At 41.7% G+C, this 23,885-nt stretch overlaps 1 protein-coding gene across 9 annotated transcripts in view; it reads left to right on the forward strand.

Annotated features, from left to right (window-relative positions):
• The window catches only part of sh3gl2a (SH3 domain containing GRB2 like 2a, endophilin A1), a 34,470-nt gene that overhangs the window by 7,944 nt on the left and 2,641 nt on the right, over window positions 1-23,885 (forward strand). For 2 of the 9 annotated variants that reach the window (XM_037974958.1, XM_017407842.3), the window contains 10 exons: window positions 16,718-16,786; window positions 17,435-17,507; window positions 18,840-18,983; window positions 19,244-19,377; window positions 19,463-19,621; window positions 20,758-20,861; window positions 20,963-21,078; window positions 22,716-22,730; window positions 22,901-22,912; window positions 23,298-23,309. In XM_037974958.1, the coding sequence (XP_037830886.1) occupies window positions 16,718-16,786; window positions 17,435-17,507; window positions 18,840-18,983; window positions 19,244-19,377; window positions 19,463-19,621; window positions 20,758-20,861; window positions 20,963-21,078; window positions 22,716-22,730; window positions 22,901-22,912; window positions 23,298-23,309 (838 nt within the window). The remainder of the gene's footprint in view (window positions 1-16,717; window positions 16,787-17,434; window positions 17,508-18,839; window positions 18,984-19,243; window positions 19,378-19,462; window positions 19,622-20,757; window positions 20,862-20,962; window positions 21,079-22,715; window positions 22,731-22,900; window positions 22,913-23,297; window positions 23,310-23,885) is intronic. The other 7 variants (XM_017407885.2, XM_017407895.2, XM_017407852.3 and 4 more) reach the window with 6 other exon arrangements.

Consider the following 23,885-nt stretch of genomic DNA (forward strand, 5'->3'; position numbering starts at 1 on the left):
CAACTGATTGGTTTTTGGCCCAACTGGTCGAGATTTGCTCATCTGCAGCAGTGCAGTCGGATGGATGCAGTACTGGACGGAGTCCAACAGACGAGTTTCTGCATCTCCAGTAATTATATTCAAGACTATTTCCTTTCAAACTGCTTCTAATACTCTTAATCTTTCCTGGTTAGAGGACGTTGTAAGTTCCCAAAGTAGATGTCTTGTTCTGACAGTTTCCATCAGGAGGCTTTTTTTCATGATGCTTTGTTGTCGTTTACATTTTTGTCATCTTTCTGACTACACAATGCACCATATTTTGGCCTTAACTGTTGGCGTCAACCCTATGTGCCTGTTAGCAAAATATCTCATGAACTGGATAGATTTTAATGAAACTCTCAGAAAGTGATCCTCAAATCATTCACAACCCATTAACTTTTGGAGTCACCCCAGCTGAAGATGGCTACCACCGCTAATTGTCATTAGCCAACACATAAATGGCCATAACTCAGTTTTATAGACGTTGAGCTACAGTTTGGTGAGATTGTAGCTCAGAGTCATTCCCAACACAAACTCTGAGCACCAATGTGCATCTCGCAAGATCCCACAATATCCCGTGAAATTGCACAGAACGCCATTCACATAGTTTGACCAAGACAGTTATAGCTCTGTCCGTCAGCATAAGATGTCTGCAACTCTGGCATGAAAGGCAGCCGATGACATGCATCCCTTCAAAGAAAACCCTAACCCTAAGGTTTCCAACAGTTGAACCCTTTTCGTGGCTCTCTGACTTGTTTAATCATAGATTAGGTCAGTGGTAATCTTTCTTTTTATTGTGTCTGAGTCTAAAATGTCCCCTCCATCCCCACACACCCAACTCATTAGTCATTTTCCAGACTCTAAACGATTTGGATACAAGCAGGTTTCATCTGCTGGTCTTGGATCTGTTAAAACGGGACGGTTTATTTTCTGCTGAAGCTTGGCCGTATGGCGCACACGCCGTGCCTGTGGGGAGGCCGGACTGTGGGGTCCTCAGCGTTCTGACGTCAGCTCTGCTAAAGACCGACAGACGCAGCCCGCAGCAGTCCTATTATTAGCTCTTTATGTGTTTAGTGGCTGTTGGCATATTTTGAATGAGAGCACTGGAGGGGTAAATTCATAAACGTCCTAATTCAGAGGAAACACCAACGAGCGGCGTTTGGCCGGTGTCATAACTGAAGAACAGCGCTGCGTCTTTTCACTCTCGTTTATTCTCGTTGTTTATTATTTTAACCGAGGTACTGTTCTTTATTGCCTGTGGTTTTCCTCTCTTGTCTCTTCTTCTTTTCTTTTTCCTCGTCTTCCTCTCTGTCCCTCAGCATTGGTTGATGTTTTATTCAGCACTTGTGTATTATACATTCTGGGCATCAACCACTGCAGGAGAGATGAACGATGACTTGGTGCTGGGAGAGGAGAACATGAGCTCTGCCGCACCAGACGCAATTTAATGAAAATGATCTTTGGTGTTTTTGTTTTATCTAAATTAAACATATACCATTAGTACTGTGTTTTTTGCTGCATGATAAATTCACTGTTAATATGTTGCCTGAGAGCAAATGACTTCCCTTTATTTAATGGATCTAGTGTAAACAACAGTGATAAGAGGAAATTAAACCCCAACACTCTCCCTCTCATTGCACGTATTTCTGCCTCAGGGACATTCAGGTCACGGTATTATTTGCCAAATCTCTAAAACCTGAAGCCAGGCATGTCTTCTCCTCATTACTCCTCTACATTCATGTCTTTTAGCTTTTCTTCAGCTGCCAGTGAGATATGGACATGATGAAGAGCTTTGTCATATAATTTACTAATATGGACACTTTTACAACCTCAGAGTGTCTGCACAAAGAGCCAGGATGAGTGCGATGGTTGAAGGTCGTTGGCCAGTCTAAGCACGGACTTGTATGGGACTGGAAAATACGACAATATCACAAAATTGTGCCAAACCGACTAAACTTGAATCCTTTGCAGGATGTTTGAGTTTATTTCTGTGAATGTTTCAGTAATCTGTTGTTGCCTTGTGTTGTCTGTAATTGTATTGTTTGGCATTTTCAGGTTTTTGTTTTTCTGCTGTTTTCCCTCAGCTCCCCTGATTTTACTGTGCTGCACACCTGTCAGTCATCAGTAATCTTCTCAACCTGTTCGCACTCAGCAGTCACCTCTCCCAGCATCGGGCCTGTTTTCTCTCCTAGTTGTTCCTCTGCCTGTTCTTTTCCTGGACTTTTTTCTTTTTTTTTTTTTTGTAGTTTGATCTGCTTTATTTTATTTCATTACTAATAGAGCCCTTGGGTTTCACCTGCCTGTCTGTTGCCTACCTACAAAAATGTCCCGTTTGTTTACACGGAGGGGTGGAACTTCAAAAACTGTACTACAGCCAGCATAAAGGGGAGTTCTTGTCCTTTTGGGCTTCAACTTCTGGGTTCTGGTCCTGTCTCTAGGTAAAATATGTGTCAATAATCTTTGGAAAGAGGCTTTTTTTTTTAAATGAGAGAAAGTTAAATGGGTTTCCTCTCCTGACTGGCAGCCTGCAGCAATGGGAGGAACATGGGGAGTGCAACCAAAAAGAAAGAGAGGAGGAAAAAAAATCTCTCTTTCTGTAAAAAAATTTCAACTGCAGGAAAGTTTTTTTTTTGTTTTTTTTTATGTGGTTTATCTTCAAACTGGAAACTAGACCCATGCTTAGTTTAAACTGTGGTCAAAAGTCAAATCACGAGTTGATCAAGTTCTAAAGCAAAGAATTCAAGAAATAAAAACATGAGTAAAAGTAAAAGTGCTCAGTAATGGCACAACAGCATCACTTCAGCTGTGGTAAAATGAAGGACAAATAATGTTAAAAGATGCTAATTTGCAACATTTTGGTTAGATTTTTTTTTTTATATTTGTACTTAAAGTACAAACACTTAAAGCAAGTATTTGTAGCTTAGTATTTAATATTTTTTTCTCAGATTATTTCACAGGCTGCAGCCCGTTTAGCTCTTCTGCTTTAACATGAGCAGAACATGGGTTGGCATTGTGTTGCTGGAATTATTAAGGCCTTCAGTGAAAACCGTGTCTGTTTGCTGCTGTACGAGTCCTTTTTTTGTACTTATCTGAGACGAAGCTCTGAGCGGTTTCCACAAAAATACTTCTAGGTCTGTCAGGCTGCTTTCGTAGTTATTATTTTCTGTTTCCACTCAAAGCTCAGTTGTTTCTTACAATGGGTGCATTTCATTCTTTTAAAGCAAATCGGTGACGAGAGGAATAAGCGTGAAACAAAAAGGAGGAGAAAATTGCTTGCTGAGAGGGATGAAATGCTGCGGAGATGAGAGGAGGAAGTGCTGGAGTGAAGTGGACGAGAGGGCAGGAAGCGGGATGAAAAGAAAGCGAGGAGGCGGTGCGTCGTGCGTTCAGGCTAACTTGGCTCATGGAGGGTAGGAGGGAGCAGAGCGTGCTGCTTGGCTGAAAACGTCCGTGTGTGCTGCAGCAGCTTCCCGAGGACGTTCTGAGAGGAGAGCTGATGTTGTTTCGATCCGACCCCAGCGCCGTGACCTCACTTCCCCCACCCCTCCGCCGTTCTCCGCCCAGCTGCAGAGGCCAGGCTGAATGGTCTGTCAGGGATTATGCTCGGATTAATCCGAGCGCAGTGACTCTGCAACATGTCGGAGCCGTGTGTGACTCAGAGCCACGCAGCTGTAATCTGTAAAACGTGCTGCATGTGCAGGCTCAGACCAACAGATGTGACAAGTAACGAGGTCACAGACGCAGGGCTTTTTTCGTTTTTTTTAATTGTCTGAATAGTATTTTAGTTGATCTTATCTGGGGGGGTTACTGCTCCTCATTTTCACCACCAATAATCTATCTGACAACTTTTGAAGATGCCGATCTGTTTGATTAAATCAGATCTGTGTATTTACATAAAGACTGTCGTTAATTATAATTAAATATTCTCTGTAATGTCTCTTTGATCCTCTTTATGTAATCGTTTGCTTGGAGTTGGAGTAATTGCTTAATCTCGGCGCAGCTCTGCACCTTCGTCACCTTCACGACTTGAAAGACGCAGCTCGAGCTTCAATGGCAAACAAAGTTCATATTTTTATGCCGTGGAGATTCAATTTGCCAAACACCTCCCACAGTCTGAAGCACAAACGAAACGCCTTGAGTTCAAGTCATTTGAAAAACTGCCTTTTTACCGATTAACATGCTGTGGGAGATAAACTGAGGAAGTTTAGCTGTTCAGGGTGGAAAACTGAACTGTATGCTGATCCTGCAACACTTAAAGGTTTGCAAGGAGCACACAAAACTTAGAAAAACCAAAACAATGTTGAATTTGAGCATTTCTTGATGTATTGTAATTCCTCTTCTGGGAGCTCCTGGGTGAAGGCTGCAGATTAAACACATAATTGAGCTGAATTTAATCAATCAGTTACCTGGAGTTTGATCCAAAGTTTGTTAAATGTAATACATGCGTGTGTATTTTGTTTTTCCTTTCCTTCAAACACAGCATTCCCTTTAAAACATCACGATTCCCTCCAGTGTGATGACAGGATCCATCATTTACGGGGTTTCATTTTTAAAAGTCGCTGACAGCTCTCATCCTGAAGTTCGCCACATCAGAGCTCTGAACGCCAAACGCTGAGAAAATGAGATTTAGCACATCCTGCACACGCTAAATGAATCATGTTAAAGCGCTCTCCGGGTCTGTTTTTCTAGACTGCAGGCCATAAATTATTGATTATTGACCTACTTTGATGGCGCACGCACGCAAAAGCCAGCCTTGCTGATAATATCTTTGCAGCAGAAGCTGAAGCTCACTGATTTATTGCAGCGCCGCTGGAACAGTCCTCTGTGTCTTTGCCAGAACGACGTCTTCACGGTGTAACCAAACACGTGTCCAGTTCTGAGCATCAGGCTGTAAATTAGGCTTTTATTGTTGCTTTTAACACCTGGAGATAACTTCCCAGTGCATGCTGACTGGTTGTTTTTTTGTTTGTTTTGTTTTTATCTCTTTACTCAGCAGTCTTTTCTTTAATAACGCCGACACATCAAATACAGCTTGTACACGCAGCGCTACATATCCACTGATATGTCTGCACCAAGTGTTATTTGGTAATTTCCCAAAGTGATAGTTTGGATTTTGAAATGGGGTTCTGTGTAAAAAGTAATGAACTTATTGCAGAAAGCTTTTTGAACGACCTCAGCTCGGAGAAATAGAGTTTAATAATGACGGGTCGAAGAGCTAATTGCTAATCTGAATTCAGTTTGCTTCACGCGGTTACTTATGTAGGATTCTACGATTATCAGCGAGCGCTAATAGCGCCGGCGGCAGCTAGCTGTAGCACCTAGGCCACTTCCAGCAGGAATACTGTAACGTTTCTTGTTTGATAATCGTGGAACTGACCACAGTGTATATGGCTATAAGACAGAGTTTGAATGAACCACTACAGAGACGTGTTTGGACCAGCCTTTAGCTCGTTAATCTGGCCAGAACTGAACTCTGTTTCTCCAAGGTGAAAAGATTCAACGAGCTACCTACACAAGAAAATATATTCCTTTAAATATTCTTAATCTTTCCACTTTAAAAGAAGGGTTTTTTTTGTTATTTTTAGTAAAATCTCGTACTATATAGGTTTTAGCAGCTCTGACTTCTCAGAAACAATGCCATCTTAGCTCATTTTTTTTTCCTCTTACAGTGTTGTTCCTTCAGCTGCTCAGCTATGCAGGGGTCAGATTTAGTTATTGTTTTATCGCAGATGTCCTTCCTGCTGCAACCTGGGCTCAAACCTTCAACCTCAGGATTACAAGACCGCAGCACTGACCACCAACCTACCACAGCCCTTTTTAATTATATAGTGGTATAGGCTATAAAATGTTAAGATAAATTTAAAAAAAAACTAATTTTCCAAAACTCACATACGTCCAGTTAAATATTATTTCACCTCAATATATGACAGAAACAAAAAACTGAGGCGGTTGATGCTTGTGAAGTAGAAATAAGCTTTGTCTTTAATTGAACTGACTTTGGAAACGGAGGGGGGGGGGGGATCTGATGTCATTATTATTATATTTATGTTGGCCCAGACCGTGTATTCCCCGTTGGGTACTGTATGAATATAAAGTGGTCAGACGGTATGGGTTTTGGCGTGCCCCTTCTTGTCGCAGCCTTCGTTAGGAGCAGGAAATCTAATCGAAGCGGACCGGAGCACAGGAGCACATAATCAATCTGAAACCCGCAGGATGTCCGTCTGCTGGGGCTTTTCAATTTCCTCATCTTTTATTGGGTCATTCCAGCTCGTGGCGGTATAAATTTTTGGCGCGAGCGCGTGTGAAGGGTGTGATGAATGTGCGAGAGGCGGTTCGGAGGGTGAAGAATTTCTGCCGCGTTGCCGTAGTATCGACATGTAGTATGACCCGTTTCTTCTTCTCTGTAATAGTCTTAGTTCACAGTGTGGCATCAGGGACGCTAATCTTCATGTGTGACGGTAAAAAAACTACAGTAACAAACACATTTTACAGCAGGCAGCCCGATGAATGAGAAGACTGGAGGCAGACTGTTTGTTCCTGTTTTTATTTTTGTTTGTTTTTCACTCGTCAAACTCTGACGCTCTGTCCGTTCTCTTAATTACTGGTTCTGTTCCATCACCGTGATCTTTTCATATTCCGTCATCTTTTAAAAGGTGTTTTTAACTCAATTATTGTCTAAAAGTGACTCGCTGCCCTTCTGCGTGGTTTTCTATCATAACATAATCTTATAACACAGTACGTTAGCCTTCATTAAGAAGATATTTTAGAGTTTTGAAATGGATGCACTAAAAAGAACAACCAAATTTGGCCAAACGTCCTGCAGGGTTTTTTTTTGGCTTTCTTTCAAGACGAAGCAATTATACTCTAATTGAATATATCTGAGTTTGGGCTGATTCATTTAGAAGGTTTTGGGTTTGTTTTGTTTGCAGAACCTCATTTATTTCACCGGGGTGGGTGACAGAAACCTTTCCTGGTAAATGTTTTTCTGTTCGCAGATATTGACAAACTGGTTCTGAATTGGCGCTGAGTGAGTTTGACATTTCAGCGAAACACGAATCAATCTTGCTTCATGAACAGGTTTGTGTGTGTGACGAGTTTGTTGCACGAGTGAGAACAACGCTGAGAAATATTATTAAATGTGGTGACAGGGATCAATCGGTTCATTCAACAATTAACATGTTAAAATTCTTTCAATCAAACTCAGTTTAGTTGAAAACCAGCAGAATTAAAGAAGTCAGTCTTTTAAGATCGACTTTGAAACTAAAGAAATGCTTGAAAATGTTATAAATGCATAAAAATGTTAAATATACTTTTTGTTTACATTCAAAAATTGACATGTTTAGGAGTGAGATTTATGCCCAAATCAAGAGGAGTAAATCATTAAACATGTATTCTTTTTCTCCTGTGTTTAAAATGATCATTTATTGATTATTAAAGCCATTATTAGTCAATTTCCTGTTGAGTGACTAATTGATAAATTGTACGACCACCTGCATCTTAGCTCGTAGTTTTCAGACATTCTTCCTTTAAATCGGACCTTTCTGAACGTTTTAGAATCGGTGGTATTTAACTCGGTAATCTCCACCCACAGAGGGAGTATCTGTACCTGTATCTGTTTGTAATTGATACAAAAGAAGGTTTTATTTGTGGATCATCTCCTTCACTGAAACCAAGCAAAAAGACCAAAGTTCTGGTTTCCATCGTGAGCTTATTGTTCTGTTATTCAGCTCTTTGGATCCAGTATCTTTATAACATCCTTTTTCATTGGTACAAGCTTTGTGTAAATGTTCCTTTTCATTTCATACATGAAGTTGATGAATTTGTGTTTAACGAGGGCACTGACCACAGACATTAAAAGCATCTTTAAATAAAGGTTACACAGTGAAGTCCCTCCTAAAGGTTTGGTTCTTTAATGAAAGCCTAAAGAAAATCTCCCGTCGATTAAAAATCCCGTTTTGGTGTCACTTCATTACTGATGACACTAAGATGCTTGACGTGGTCTGAGAAGGGTCTTTTTTTTTTAAATCCAGCGCTCCAGACCTGCTCATCGGGTGCGACGCCGTGCCTGTGAGTGATTTCTGTCAAAGGGTCGGAGGTCTCCCGTTAGTAAACCCTGGCTTCACCCCCCGCAGCTCGCGCTGCGTTTTCTCTGAGCCTGGAATGCAAAGACGGCGTCCCAAAACCCGTCAAGCAGACACACGTGTATAAAATGTCTTTTGTCACCTCCCCCGCAGTCATCACAGTGAATGCGGTAATCTGGATCGCATCTAGTGAGTGACAGAAATGGCACTAATTAAAGCCGAGGCTGGTTTAACATTGTTACTTATGTCTGATACACTGACAGGAGAGCAGCTCTGTAATCTGACAGGCGGCGGTGATCTTAAGGATAAAAGAGGTGTTCGTGAAACTATGAATTGCACAGACTCTCCTACACACACACACACACACACCATATAGCAGGGAGCAGAGTGGAACTGAGCTGTAATAACTATCATCAATACTGATTTTCAGACATCATTACTCCCACGCAGCTTTAACTCACAGCTCTGCTGGGTAAACACACACTTTCCTGTGCAGCTATGTTTTGGTAAAAGTCAATTCCTCTGCAGATATTAAAGCTCCGTCAGTGTCTCCTGTTGGAAAAACACTCACATTTGATACAGAAAGTAAATAACAGGGTGGGTGTGTGTTTCATGGTGGGGACCGACTACACATGGACTTGAAATATTTTCCATAAAATTCCTTTTTTTTTGACTTGTGCCCCTGGCTTTTTTTAACATATTTAAAGAAAATATGTTAATGATTTATAAAACGGCATTAATTCTACATTGCATGTATTTGTCTGTGCAGGGTTACTGTTTTCTGTCATGGCTGCTGAACAGTTGAATGGGAACAGCTGAAAAGATAACATTTCTTCCTGTTTAAACCTCCTGAACAGGTGGCGTGATTACAGAACCTCATCATCTCCTTCCATGCGAAGGTTTGGCTGACGTTTAAGGCGCGACCTACATTCACATCGGCTGTAGAACTGCTTCTCTCGGGTTCTCCGTCTCTGTTGTCAGCTGCGCTTGTGTCAGAGGCTGCAACTGGACCCAGAACGTCAGCAGAGTTTTTCCACTCCGTGTGACTCAGGCTGGGTGGGGAACTCTTCCCGTCTTCCTCCACTGCAGCTAAAACCTCAGAGAAGGAACGTTTAGACGACAATTAAACAAAGATGTTTGATTTGACTGAATTTAAAGATCGTGCGGCAGATTAACCCATCGTTTCTTTTAGTGTGCGTGTAGGTGTGACTCGTGCTGTTACAGAAGGAATATGTAGATGTTAGCAGGTGAAATCTGACTCTGTACACATCAGGGGACTTGTCGATTTTAACACAGACATGTTGTGTTATTGGAGAAGCTGTCCTGAAGGGACTTGGTGAGTCAAAAGCACCTTGAGAGCGTGTGTAAATCTCACATACTGCTGCTCTCAGCAGTCCCAAAAGCTGTCTTGAATTGTAGTGTTTATGACGTGTCGTAGAGGGCGTTTTTACGTAACTGTTAAATCACTGTCAGGCGTTGACCCTTAGACATCTTCACGTCATTAAAACGAGCCCCTAACCCTAAATAAAGAGACGAGGAGCAAAAACTAAAACCTTAAACAGAAGCTTGAGTATAAATGAAGCTAACAAAGGAAGACAGAATGGGAAATAATAACGCAGGAAAAAGGAAAACTCTTTCACACCGATCCCTGTAATGAAATAATCAAATAAAATACTGAGCGTTGTTCTGCTTTTGCATAAGCGACGACAGAACACAGAAACCTTTTTTTTTTTGAATGCATGTTTCAGTCACGCTATCTTTCCTGGCGCCTGTGCTTCTCCTCCTGCTGCATCTTCAAACTCCAGACTCATCCCTGCTGTTACATAAGAGCCGTGCAGAGGCTTACGAATCAGATTATAACAGCCACAGGCCAAAGAGGATGGGGGTTAGTGAAGCAGCATGGCCAACCAGTAGACGGATGCTGGCATGTGTTGGACTGGACACTCCAGGTTTATTTGTCCCATCAGTCTGTCTGCCTGTCTTATTAAAAACGACTGCATTAAGCTTCTAATTCGAGGCACCACGAAACGGCGGGTCCTGTAGGTCTGTCGTCCTGGCTCGTCCTTCTCTCTCTCTCCGGTTTTGCTAACAGTTCAACCGGCGGTGCTGTTCAGTTTTTATCCCCACTAATTACAACCTTTGGCCTCCATGTTCTGTGGGATTAGCATCATCCTGACACAAGGTGTGGATGAAGTGAGAAAGAGGTGCCTGCCACGCCGGCCCCAAGCGCCACCATTTAGGCGCAGTGAGGCGATTTTTCTCTGATTTCCGCAGGAGCACAGGTCTGCTCTCAGGGCAGGGACTAATCAGGGCGTTAATGTGACTTCCTGCCGTCACGTCCCTATGCTTCAAGTGACAGCAGGCTACGTTTCAGCTCAGACGAATGCAGTGTTGAAAACGAGGCTGAATCCTGAACGAGAGTCCCTGCTGCTGTGAAACAGGGCGGTGACGGAGCAGGCAGGTGGAGGATGGGTTTAATGCTCCCGGGAAGCCAGCTCCTCCGGTTATTGTCCAGCGAGCGGGAGCTGTCCTCCTGATAGCCTCGCTAATCACTCCTGTCATTTTTAATCTCCCTCCTCCACCCCCCCGGGCGTATTTAAAGCAGGGGCCTCCGTGTGCCCGGGCAGGATTAGATGGGTGAGCAGGAGACGAGGAGGAGGGGCGAGGGAGGGCAGCAGCAGCCGCTACATCAGCTGCTGCTTCCAATCACATTGTGACCCATGTGACCAGCGCTGAAGCTGAAAGTACTTTTTAAATGAAATATATGTACATATATCTATATACACACACACACACACACACACACACACACATATATATATATATATATATATATATATATATATATATATATATATATATATATATATATATATATATATATATATATATATATATACGCGTGTATACAAAGTGAATCTGGGCACAGTTACGGGTGCAGATTTTGCACCAAAGACTGAATTAGATCGTTAGAAGAGACGCACTGATCACAGATTTCTCTCCCGATCTTTAAAAAACTCTGATTCGCCGACTCCGATGTCGCTCTGAGAATGCCAATTAACAGCATTCAAACTAATTCTTCTATTTATTTATGTTTTGTCAAATTTTCAACCAGTTTGTCCTCATAAATAACTGTTTAGGGTAAAAGAATTTTCCATCACAGTCACTAGAAATCTACAGAAAGACATCTTTAAGGTTTCTGAACAGATTTTAGGACAGAGGTATTAAAACAAATAAAACTTAATAGAAACATAATTGCAGTATAACTCCTTTATTTAAAATAAAAAAGTTAACCTCCTTGTTTTTTTTTTCTTCTGTTGCCTATTTTTGCATCATATCACAGACCCCAGTTTAAAACAAGTTCCTGCAATAAATTTGAAACAAAATAATAAAAATCAGATTTATCGTTGAGAGTCTTAGATCGGGTTAGATTCAGTCGACTTAATGGAAACATATTCGTGGCGATTTTACAGCTCAAAAATCATGGCTGGGTTTTGAGCAGCTGCTATGGAGACGCTCACGATGACTGACTTTCTTGAGAGGAATTTTGTTGCACAGATTGTTCGAACGTGTTCAAAATTCGAACGAGGCGAGGAAACGGAGCTCCGCGGTGAACCTTTTGCAGACTTCCTCACAAATGCTGTAGTATCATAAATAACACTACCTTTAGTTGTGTTCACAGATAACAAAAAATAAACAAAGTTATGCGTTTTTGTGTTTCACATCGGCTAAAAATCAGACGATTGATTGTTAAATTCACCAATATTACAGTGAGATCATAGCTGATGTACGGATGGAGCTGGGATTAACAGAAAAACATTTCCACAACATGCTTTTATTTATGAGCAAATGAAGATCATTTTCAATGGAGATAACATTATTATTATTATTATTATTATTATTATTAAGATTATTTAGGCTACAGGTTAGGTTCATCAGTGGACAACTGTACTTTCATTAGTAAATATTATAGTAAAGTTCCTAATATCAGCTAACACATCAGCAGTATTAATCTTGATTTTGGTATCTTTCAGAAAATCTTGTTCACTACTGGAAGCCAGTTTATCCAACAATATTAATTTGCATTTTTTTGTTTTCTGTTCTCCTGTCAGTGCAACAACTGAATGTTTTTCAGATTGTCATTTATTTACTATTACTACTATTACTTTTTTATCTTTGGTCTTTATATATCATACAGGACGTATTAAAGATAATAAAAGAGAGGAATGAAACCTATAAATATACAAATTATTCATATGAAGTTATGAAGTTTGACCTTTTCTGGATCCTTATGTCTGACTTAAAGATGTTCAGATTTAGTGTATGCTGTAGTATCGATCACATGGCGCTCTGCGAGCAGCGTAATCTAATCCCAGACCTGTGATTAAAAGTAGCAGCAGAAGCTTTCCGTGCCGCAGCCTTTTAATAGTATTATCTGAACGTGTCTCTAACAGGTGGGGAGGCCACTGCTGTTTAAACTCTGCTGCAGGCTTTGCCAAGAACGTTTCTATTAATCTGTGTCGGAAGATCACTTTTCTTTTTTTTTGTTTAAGGAAAATACTGGAGACCTTCAGCTGAACTCTCTCATGCTTTTCTTTTTAAGAAAGTGAAGAGAAAGAAGAAGAAACTTCAGCATGGGTTGAATTTTCATAATCTGGAGAAAGTTCCACTCTATCGTTATTATTCTGCATGTTGTGGTAAATAATTATGTGTTCAGAGCTTTTTCCACCACTGGAAACGTCTCCTTTGATAGTCTTTAAAGCAGAATTTAAAAAAACAACAACTCAAAATATCATAAAACAGTTGATTTAGTTCACTTACTTTCATAATTAAAAGCCTTTCATAGCTGCTTTCATTAAACCTTGGAAATAACATGATGAACAATCTCTGACCGTATGGAAATATCTCACTTCATCTGTTAGCACTCAGAGACCGTGCTGTGAATGACTCTCAGCTACTCTCAATATCTGTGAAACTGGCTGAGTTGGAGCCATTTTTGTGTAGGTTAAGGTCGATCTTGGCAGCCATCTTGAATCAGTTGAAGCTGCACACCCGTTGATTACTTTCTTTAAGGCAGGTCAGCAGTAAATAGCTCAATTTGCATTTTCAGCTCTACATTTTTGTTGGTTTTTTTTATGTAAAATGGAAGTTTGACTTTAAAAAGGATCCAGTGTCGGGGCAGGACACGCTCTGAGGTCTGAGTCGGATCACGAAGAGTCTGATGTGAGCAGAGAGACGCACATTACCTTAATCTGATCGGGTTTAGTTTTATAGGTATTCTTGTCAAGTCTTGTTCTATTCACAGCACATTTACCTTAATCTGAGTTCATTAAAAATAAAACAATGCTAAGATTTGATCGAGGAGATGTGTGTTTAAATGAGAAACTGAAACCCAATGAACACGTCCAAGAACATGTTGATTACATGTCTGACAGTCTTTATGTTTTTGATGATAGATAGATAGATAGATAGATAGATAGATAGATAGATAGATAGATAGATAGATAGATAGATAGATAGATAGATAGATAGATAGATAGATAGATAGATAGATAGATAGATAGATAGATAGATAGATAGATAGATAGATAGATAGATAGATAGATAGATAGATAGATAATATGAATTGACTGTATGCAGTGCAATGAGGAGATCCCAGGCAGTGAAACTGTACTTCATCTGCATGCACGCTCTGTTTCAGCACCCTTCGCGACGTCACGACTGCTCCACTGCTGTCTTCCCCAGCAGCTAGCTGTGCGTTGCACAGATCTGTTTGCTTCACTCTGCCACCACCGCTCCTCGGGTCACCTTGACGCGTCCCTCTCCTGCGAGGAGATTCAGAGAAAGACGGGCGTGAGGACGAAGACCGGGTCATGGGCGGGGTAAAAAGAAAAAAAAAAGGATTGTTTCTTGAATGAGACAAAAAATAAAAAGACAGAAAGTTGACGGCTGATGTGCAAAAGAGCAGGAGGACTTTTAGGTGGCCTTGCGTCACGTTTGCAGGGAGTTGCGGGATGTCTCGTCACTCCCTTTCTTATTGGCTGTGACGCGCGGCTTGTATCGAGGGCATCCAGGCGTGCCTCTCTCCCCCCCATTAGCGCGCTGCATCTCAGTCTCCTCAGCTTCCAGCCATCAAAGATCCGCGGCGATTGACTTGGCTCTGGAGGAGGAACGCAGAGCTGCAGTGCTCTTCATCAGAGCCCCAGCAGCTCATATTTATTCATACTGTTTACTGAAAACCCTCAGCATTTACAGGCTCCCAGAGATGCTGCTCAGCTCAGGTGTTATTCATCCATTTAGGTGAAGATATAATAAACAGATTGCGTCTCCCGGCCTTCCTCGTTCATTAGGTGTTGTTGGTTGTAGGACACACGCAGACAGAATATGGTTTGGATCAGGACGTCTGTAACTCTCTGGCTCTGATGAAGGCTGCTGTTTGTGACTCGCGTTATCTCAACAGCAGACATTTCTGACAACAGAAACTGTCTCACCCCATGGAGGTTTTTTTATTCAATGTAAAATTCATCAAACCGCCACGTCCGGGTTCTTCATTTGTGTTGTTTTTGGCCCAGCAGATGCCCGTTCAAGTCTTCCAAACAAGTTCTTTAACTCCTTTTTATTTCATTCACATCAGTGCCTTGCAGAGATATTTTATAACTCTGAGAATTTTCCGATGAATGTTTAAATTTAGACCAATTGAAGAAGAAGGGTAAAAACACAGGTGGTTGAATTAAACAGAATAATGTTGAATTTTTTTTTTTTTTTATCCCAGATTGGTTGAGAATCGTTATGCAGCCGCAGCTTCCTCAAACATTATATTTGGAATAAAACAAATACTGGAACCGACTTTAAAGAAAACCACAAATCTTCTCAGAAACAGATCTGGTTTATTTATTGTAGATAATTTCTTTACAGTAATAGAAACCTGGTGGATTCAAGGCTAACACTGGGTCTGAAAGCACACGGTTCAGTCTGGGCTGACTGCTCCACAGTTTGGCATGTTGTCCAACAAACTTGATTGTGCAAATTACAAAAAAACAAAATTCTCCGTATCCCCTGCTCTCTATCGTTTTCAGGGAGTTATAAACGTGTGAACGAGGGAGAGATTTCAGTCTAAAAATGTAAAACCGTGGGCACCACATAAAAAGAAAGTTCTCTTTTCCAATTTTTTTTTTTCATTTTTTTATGCTCACAGTTAACTTCCCTGTTCTGATAAAAAAATAAATAAATAAAAAAAAACTGATAATAATCTTTATTTAAATTAATCTCTGTTCTTGGTTTAGGGTAATTTGAAGTCTCTCTGGACAAAGAATAGCTTCTTGCAGGTGGGAAAAAAGCAGCGATGGTGGTGTTATGCAAAGCTAAATATTCGGAGCTTTTACACTGACTAGATTAAAGTTCAGCCTTTATCCTGGTCTTTGTCAGCTCTCAGAGTTATCCGCCCACGTGACTCACTAATGTCAGTGTGTGTCTGAGTGCTTTAGTTTCCCCAGAATCCTAATTTCCATAGAAATCGTGGATTGCCACCTTACTGAAATCATTTGTCCGTCTGAAACCAGACCAGGTATGTAGCAAGTAGTTCAGTGTGTAGTAATCGGCCATGTTTGAGGCATGTTTAACTGCATATTAGCGTCCCTGTTTGGTCTCTGATCGTGGGGTCTGACAGAAGGAAGGATACGATGTGGGAGAGGCAAACACCTCGGCCCGTTTCCATGGCAACTAGCTAAAGGCACTCCGGTGATGTGTTGGAGAAATTAATGACAGGAGATGTAGCTTTCTTCTGGAGTTGTATGATACGTGTGTGTGTGTGTGTGTGTGTGTGTGTGTGTGTGTTGCTGTCAGAATATTAAGCCGTTTCACAAGTGGGATCAGGAGAGACTTTGCTATGATGAGTCACGCAGGAGAAATCCTCAGAAGGTCTTACACTGCATAAACTGCTGTCACCGGCTCCATGTTAAAAAGCGCCAGCAGCTCGCTGTCACACATCATCCCATCCGTTTCGCCCCCTTCTCCAGGAACGGTGCTCCCATTTTCGCTGCCTCCATTTAGGATTGGTCAACGTAGTTTTTTTTAAATAACGTGCCGAAGATGATCAAGCTCCCTTTTGTTCTTTTTTTTCTTTGCATGATGACATTCTGTAGAGGAAAAATGAGAATTTAAAAAAAATTTTCTTGTCTTTGACTCTAGAAAAGGGACATCCTCTGCTGTCCTTTCTTTAGGCGCGCAATGTGACATTCCCTGAAAAGTCCCCCGTGTGGCCTCGGCACGCCCGTCTGCCGCCCCCTCGAGGCACCGCCTCATATCCCACGTTACTGAGGATGATGGGAAATCAGGCAGCGTTAGCAGGCGCAGAGAGGACAGGAGTTATTTCAGCTCGTACGTCTGATCTCTGCTGCTGGTTCCGTTGTCACACACAAACATGGATCTGAGCTTTAGGAGCCAACATGACTGCTTGGAATTTGTTTTCCTTGCACTGGAATTTTTGCAACTATTTTAGAAGAATGTTTGATGCCTCACCGTTGAGAAAATTGAACAAAAAAAACTTTGACCTTGAAAGATTTCCTGTTTCAGACGTGTGTTCTGCTGCTTATTTTTTTGTTTGTTTGTTTGTTTTGCAGAGAGTGAGTGAGAAGGTCGGAGGAGCAGAAGGAACGAAGCTCGATGACGACTTCACTGAAATGGAAAAGGCACGTGTGAACCGTTTCACCCCTTCGTCATCACCTTCCTGCACGTTTCCTGCTGTCGTTTTGGGCTGTGGAGGCTCTGATGTACCTGCTCTGACCTCTGCATGTCCTGACTGCCTTTTATTTTTATTTTTTTTAATTAAACACACCTTTTTAAACCGTAAACTTTACTCGTTATCTCAAACAGAGTTTATAGCTTACATTGGAGGTTTTTCAGTACATCCCACCCCAGAGCCACGTTGCACATGATTTATCTGTTCTTAAATGAAGCTGTAGTTCAAATGTTGCAGAGATTAGATGAAAACATCAAGTTGCATGGTTACATTTTTGGTTATTTGGCTCAATTTAAAAAAATCAAACCTTATCATAAGCCTGCATTCCCTGCAAAGTACAAGAAAAGCACAAACAAAATGCATGTAAACCTGTAAATCAATCAGAATCACATATATAATTTTGTATAGAATTAAAAGACCTCTTCAGAAATCGCTTATATTTCTTAAGATTTCATTTTTCAGTACAGATATAGGTGTCTATGGGTTTATATATTAGTGGCAGCAGCTCAGGAAGAAAAGCTTCAGACATTCTGCAGAACTTCCTCGTCCTTCGTCTGTCCCGTCTCCTTTCACGTGTTTCTAATGTTTGGGTTCACAGAGGGTGGACACCACCTCTCGCGCCGTGATGGACATCATAACAAAGACTACTGAGTATCTGCAGCCGAACCCAGGTAACAGAAACCAGCGATGGATCGTAGCTCAGCTCGCCATCGGGAGGGCTTCCGTTTCGTCTGTCTGCTAAGAGATGAAAATCGATATAATATAAACATATAAACACACACTTCCTTCTTTGGCAGAAGTCGCAGTCTGCACCTCCTTTTTGCCTCCAGCTTTAAACCTTTCTGATATTTGAGACTTTAATCAAATGTTCCTTCACGTTCTGGGACATTATTGTGATTTACATGTATATAAAACCTCTTACAGCTGTTTTCAGTAACGCTCAGGGCTCTGATGGAGCTGATCCGGAAGCGGTCTGTAGCAGTTCCTGCTCTGTCGTAAAACTGCTCAAATTGTACTCGACAGGACATTGACACGTAGGATTTTCAGAGTATTTTGTGTAGTTTATCCCCCTCGCTGCCCGTGCAGTGTTTTCTGTGCTATTAGCCGCTGGAGAAGTGCCTTCAAAGCCTTTTACCATTTATGTTTGTGATCTAAACCCTCTTAACGTGCCGACTGTGTTTTCTTCACTCCACAGTTTTCCCTTAATCGTCTTAATGACGTTTCATGTTATGGAAGTTAAAAAAAACACTTTCTACCATTACTTGTTCTCGCATACATTTTGAAGCGTTATCACCGGAGTGGAGCGGGAGGGGGGGGGGTTCAGTAACTCTGGACCGCTGATGGTCCCCATCCTCCGCTGGTTCACATCAGGACTGCTGATGGATGGTTTTAATTCATGCAGGACATTCGTGAACACTGAAAGCACGGTTAATCTGCTCGCTTCGTGCATTAACATCTATAACACACTTGATGGGATTTACAGAGCGGGGTGTCCAAACTTTAGCCTAACGCTGTATTTTATGTACATTTGGAATGAGGTCAAGGTGACGATGCACTTTATCATTCAGAGACTTTCATGTCACGCACGCTGTGACATTAAATGTTAATATTATTCCACAGATTTCCTCTGAGAAGATAAATTAGTTATATCTGTTATAGGGAAATCTAGGAGGTTCAAAATAATGTAACGAAAGAGGTAATCCAAGTCTGTTTGACTGCTTAGATTTTCAGTTTTGTTGATGTTTTATTTCAGTTCCTAATTAACGATGTTTCACTCAAACCCTCAAGTCTCCCCTGGAGGCTTTTTTGGTCAAGATGCTGAGAGATCAGCTGGATTTTATCTGATAAAATCTACAATAATACTTCTTTTAAAACAATGATGTTCATAAAATTCCTTAAGTTAGTTCTAGTTTGATTCTACTTTAGTGCCTCTGGTTTCTTTGGACAACAAGTCAAACAGACACGTTCATTGGATTTGATCTTTTTTTTGTGTGTCTTTAAAGCCACCAGAGCCAAAATGAGCATGATGAACTCCATGTCTCGTATGCGGGGCCAGGAGAAAGGGCCGGGCTACACGCAGACCGAGACCATGCTGGGAGAGTCCATGCAGCGGTTCGGCCGGGAGCTCGGAGAGGAGTCGACCTTCGGTGAGAAACTCGGATATTTGGCCGCTTCTTGCCAGCTGCACGAGAACAATGTGGCCCAATTTTATTCCCTCAAAGGCACAGCGACCGAGTCTTGAAATATACATGAGGCGTTCAGCCCGAGTAAATGTCTGCTGTTTGTCTTGAAGTGAAGGTATTAAAATGTCATTTGGAGAGAACAACCTCCCAGCTGTGTTCCTAAAAAAGGACTTTCAATGACATCGGAACGTGCGTTTTGAGTCTCTGTTTCTTTTTTTTTTTAGGTCTTGCTCTGATGGATGTTGGAGAAGCCATGCGTGAGATGGGCGAGGTGAAGGACGCTCTGGACATGGAGGTGAAGCAGAACTTCATCGATCCGATGCAGAACCTCCACGAAAAGGACATCAAGGAGATTCAGGTACGGCGCGCTCACACGCAGCCGGAGGTCGCGAACGGGAACGATGACCGTGACGGGATACTGAGTGTGGGGTGGAATTTTGCAGCATCACCTGAAGAAGCTGCAGGGCCGCCGCCTGGACTTCGACTACAAGAAGAAACGTCAGGGCAAACTGACGGACGACGAGATCAAACAAGCGCTGGAGAAGTTTGACGACTCCAAGGAGATCGCCGAGCAGAGCATGTTCAACTTGTTGGAGAGCGACGTGAGTATCACACAGAACTGTGCAAAAGGTCACTTGTTTTTAGGCTTTGCTTTCAAGGAGCTGTGTTTGAATCTTTTCGCCTCCCTCCGAACACATTATGCTGCCTTGTTTCTCTGTGTGGATGAGAGATGCTTTTTTGGAATAAACCGTGACGTAGCAGATTGTTTTACACATGCCCTCTATGGCTTTGTGCCCTAGAAACCCAAACAAATATGAAGCAGTTTTTACCATTTTTTTTCTTTCTGATTCTGTCACCACAAATTTTGTGTTCAAATGGTTAATAACTGAGAGGAAACTGAGATGGTATCTGAAAAAATAAACAGGTTTTCTGAATATCTTTATCCAAGCTAAGCATTTTCTTTTTCTACATTTTGATGTTTTGTAAATATGGATGTTTTTGCCACCTAGTGGCGCTGCATATGTACTGCAACATTTTTGTTCAAACGAGTGAACGAAACAAATCAGAAACAGAGATCTGTTTTAAAAACTATAGATGGTGCCCTAAAATTTTGGCTCCTTATTTATTTATTTTCTGTCCAGTCTTTGTAGCTGACAGTGACAGCATACTGTGCAGTTTGTGCGTAAAAAACTGAGCAAAGCAGACAAACGGAGGCCAAAAGAAGTGTTAGAACCAAAAAATTATATAAACTATTAATAGCAGATGAGCAGTAATAGAAACTCATCTGTAAGAAACAGGAAATCAATCCAGCGAAGATGAGAGACGCTGCAGCCTCTGCTGTGTGACGAGTTTTCAGCTAAAGCCCCCTCTGGGAATCACCTCTTCGGAGCTAAAATACTATTTATGTCTTTAAAAAAAAAAAAGTCTGAAGATAAACTGTGAAAGTCTGAAGAACTACTGATCAAAACCACTTTAAAGAATGTGAATCATCTTCATTATTTTTTTCTCTTATGTCTTATTTTGCCATATTTTTTAATCTGTTTTACTGTTTCAGACTGTCCGTGACATTTACATGACCCTCTCCTCAGATGAAGCAGTTTTGGTCACAAACATAGAAATCTTCCTCAGATTGGATTATTTACCAGCGAGGATTAACCTCGGACGTTTGACTTGTCCTTGTTTTTAAGCAGCTGATTGTTTGGCAGTGATGCTGACGTGAGACATGTTGTGTGGACAGATCGAACAGGTGAGCCAGCTGGCTGCGTTGGTCCACGCCCAGGTGCAGTATCACACCCGGGCCGCTGAAATCCTCACACAGCTCTCCAGCAAGATCGATGAACGGTGGGTACAGGCGCTGGGCTTTTTTTCTGAATGTACTTACGAGCAACATCAGTTTGACCTAAACCTTTGATTTTAGCGCATCCTCCTCCTCCTCTCCGTAGGATAAGGGACACCTCTGGCAAACCGAGGAAAGAGTTTATCCCAAAACCGCGAGCGTCTCTGGAGTTGTACATCAGTGAGAACCACAACGGGGGCATCCATGGAGCGCGTTCTCCAGGTGAGAACGAAGGCTTCTCTGCTTTGAAATGTGTCAGCGAGCTGGTCCAGGTCCTGAGGGGGAGCAAAGCTGCTTTTTATCAGGAAAATCAGCTCATAGGGAGACAAAAAATATGCACGTTACATTATTTCCCTGTGAGGGATGGTCTGTGGACCACTCTCTGTTCGCCCTGTTTTTACTGTAAAATGTTAAGTAGGAACCAGTACTGATAAAGAAGGGTCAAAAAAATGGAAATAATACATCGGCCATATTCTCTTTGCCTTATAGCAACAACAAATTAAAGCTGCAGAGATTAATCAGAAAGCCTTTTAGTTTCACGCTCATGTAGGCTCTTCGGTTTGTTAAATCGATTCGAAGGATTTCACACTGAAATCTAAACACGGAGGCAATGAATCAGATTAATATGCTGTTAGGTGTTGATGGGACACATTGGATTTTCTGATGTGGGTTTCTGCCTGAGCGGCCTCAGTTTGGTGAAACAGAGGTTTGTTCGAACCGTAGCGTGGAGCTGAAAGCTGCTCCAAATAAAGCCCAGACCGACCAAAGTGCATTTCTGTCTTAAAAACGAACCCAGTCTGGAAGGCTTTACGGCGCGGTGGGGCAGTGGTTCGAGGGTTCCCCCGCTTCAACACAGCCAATGTAAAAAAACGGGTCATGAACAGGTTTCTGAACAAGCTGACGGCTCGCTGAAGAGGACATTCCTTCGTGGGAATCAGGTGTTTTGGAGCAGGAAAACGTTCATTCGACTGTTTTCTAATGTCTGCGATTATTTACAACGAAGGTCATGTTAGTCACTAATAATGATGCACGACGAAATGTGTTAGGCTTGACGCGGAAGAGAAACTGCCTAATGAAAAAGTAATGAAGCGTTAAAAAACCAAACATTTTTAGGGGTTTAAAAAAAAAAATTATTGAGTTTTGCAGCATCTTATTCTCCATCAGACAGTTATTCTGGCTTCACGTCTGACCGGCGCAGTCTTTAGTGTAAAAACTCATCCGACGCAAAAGTGACGACGGTTTAAAGTTTTATAAAAATTACATCCACGTGAACCGCTAGTTTGAGATCAGAGTAGTTTCAAGACAGCAGAGATCCGCTTTGGTTCTGGCCTCGCTTGGATCAGGCGTTCGCTCGGTCTAAAGCCGATGAGAGCGCTACCTTCAACAGGTAAGATGCTGTCTGCTCACATCCTCGCAGCAGAACCCACTTCAGAAACTCTGAACTGTCCCTTTACGATCACTGGCCTTTAAATCAGGAACGGCAGGTCTTCGCTGTGGTTGGTTTAGCGCTAATATTTGAAGGCGTTCATGAAAGGAAAGCAGGAGAGTTTTTAGAAACACAAAAACATGTTCAGCCTCAGAGGTGGAAGTGTTCAAACCTCTTCACTGAACACTGGTTCATATTTATCTGGGTGTTAGCAACACACAACAAAAGGAAATCCAAGCTAAAAAAAAGAGGAAAATAAAACATATTAAAGCAGCATAATATACGAATACGAATTTACAGTGTTTGTTTCCTCATTGTTTCTTTTTCCAAGTTTTGGTTTCTGCAGCCTTTATGAACACATGAGAACTAACCAAATGCCTCTCTTCACTCTTCCTTGTCCCTCCCCCACTTTGATTTGTGTTTCTTCTCGCAGGTCCCAGGTCTCCAGGTGAGCCAGGTCAAACTTGTTTCCCCATCTGTGTGCTAATCAGTTCACGTCTCCGACAGCATCCTTTTCATTTGACACTGAAAACTCACAGCATCTCCCTCCTCTCCCCTCCCTCCCCTCCCTTCCTCCCTTCCTCCCTTCCTCCCTCTGTCCTCCTTCCTCCTTTGCAGCAAGGTCTCCAGGTGAGACAAGAGTGACTTTTTTTTTCCTTTTAAACTTTTTCCCCAACGTTTTGTAAAGAATCAGAAAAGTGCCGTCCGCTCAGCTTTACAAAGAAAACCCGATTGACGACAAGAAAGCGGACGAGCATTTGTTCTGTTTCGTTTTCTCGTCCGTTTTCTGATCTTTTTCTCCCCGTTTCCTCGTTTGTCTGCTTCTCTTTTTGATTTGCAGTCCAGCTTCAGTTTGTTCCCACATCTCTGCTCACTGAACTCATCACCATCGCTGCGTGTTTTTCCTCCATCAGCTCGTCATTTTCCCCGTCTTAAATTTTGCTGAATTAATGGAGGTTTTTCATTTTGTTTTTGTTTTTATTTCACTGATATTTTCTCCTTTTTTCCTTTGCAGCAAGATCTCCAGGTGAGCCCGAGTAACTTGGGAAGAAATTTCTATACTTTTTCCTACTTTTATCTGTTTGTTTAATGGAAACGAGTGTCACTTTTGTGTGTTTTTGTCTCCAGTCCGGTGCTGTTGTTCTTAACCATGTGTCTCTTTCTGTCCTAATTTGTGTTTTGTTGTTAATTTCGTCCCTTTGGGAAGTGTGTTTATTATTTCTGGACTTGTTCTTGAACACAGCTAACCAGCTAGTTATCATATTTGAGACACTTGTCCACTGCAGTACTAATAAAACACTCATTACTGTCCCCTGACACCAAAGGACAGAAAATACTTACTTTGGAAGTGAAGTCCATAATTAATTGGACTCCTTACACCAACATTTAGACGTGATTAAAGTGAAGAGTTTATGCTTTTTATTAAAGGAGTTGGGTTTAAAGTTTTTATCACTTATGCAAAAGCAGCGATACTGCTGACGGATCCAAGTTTTATTCACATGCTTTTCTGCAAAATGTGATCTTATTGGTGATCTTAGTCACAGCAAAAGGTCTTGTGGAGAACAAAAGTGGAAAATACCCGATGATCAGAAGGGTCAAACTG

The sequence above is a fragment of the Kryptolebias marmoratus genome, linkage group LG3 (genome assembly GCF_001649575.2).
Source record: "Kryptolebias marmoratus isolate JLee-2015 linkage group LG3, ASM164957v2, whole genome shotgun sequence".
NCBI classification, from domain to species: domain Eukaryota; kingdom Metazoa; phylum Chordata; class Actinopteri; order Cyprinodontiformes; family Rivulidae; genus Kryptolebias; species Kryptolebias marmoratus.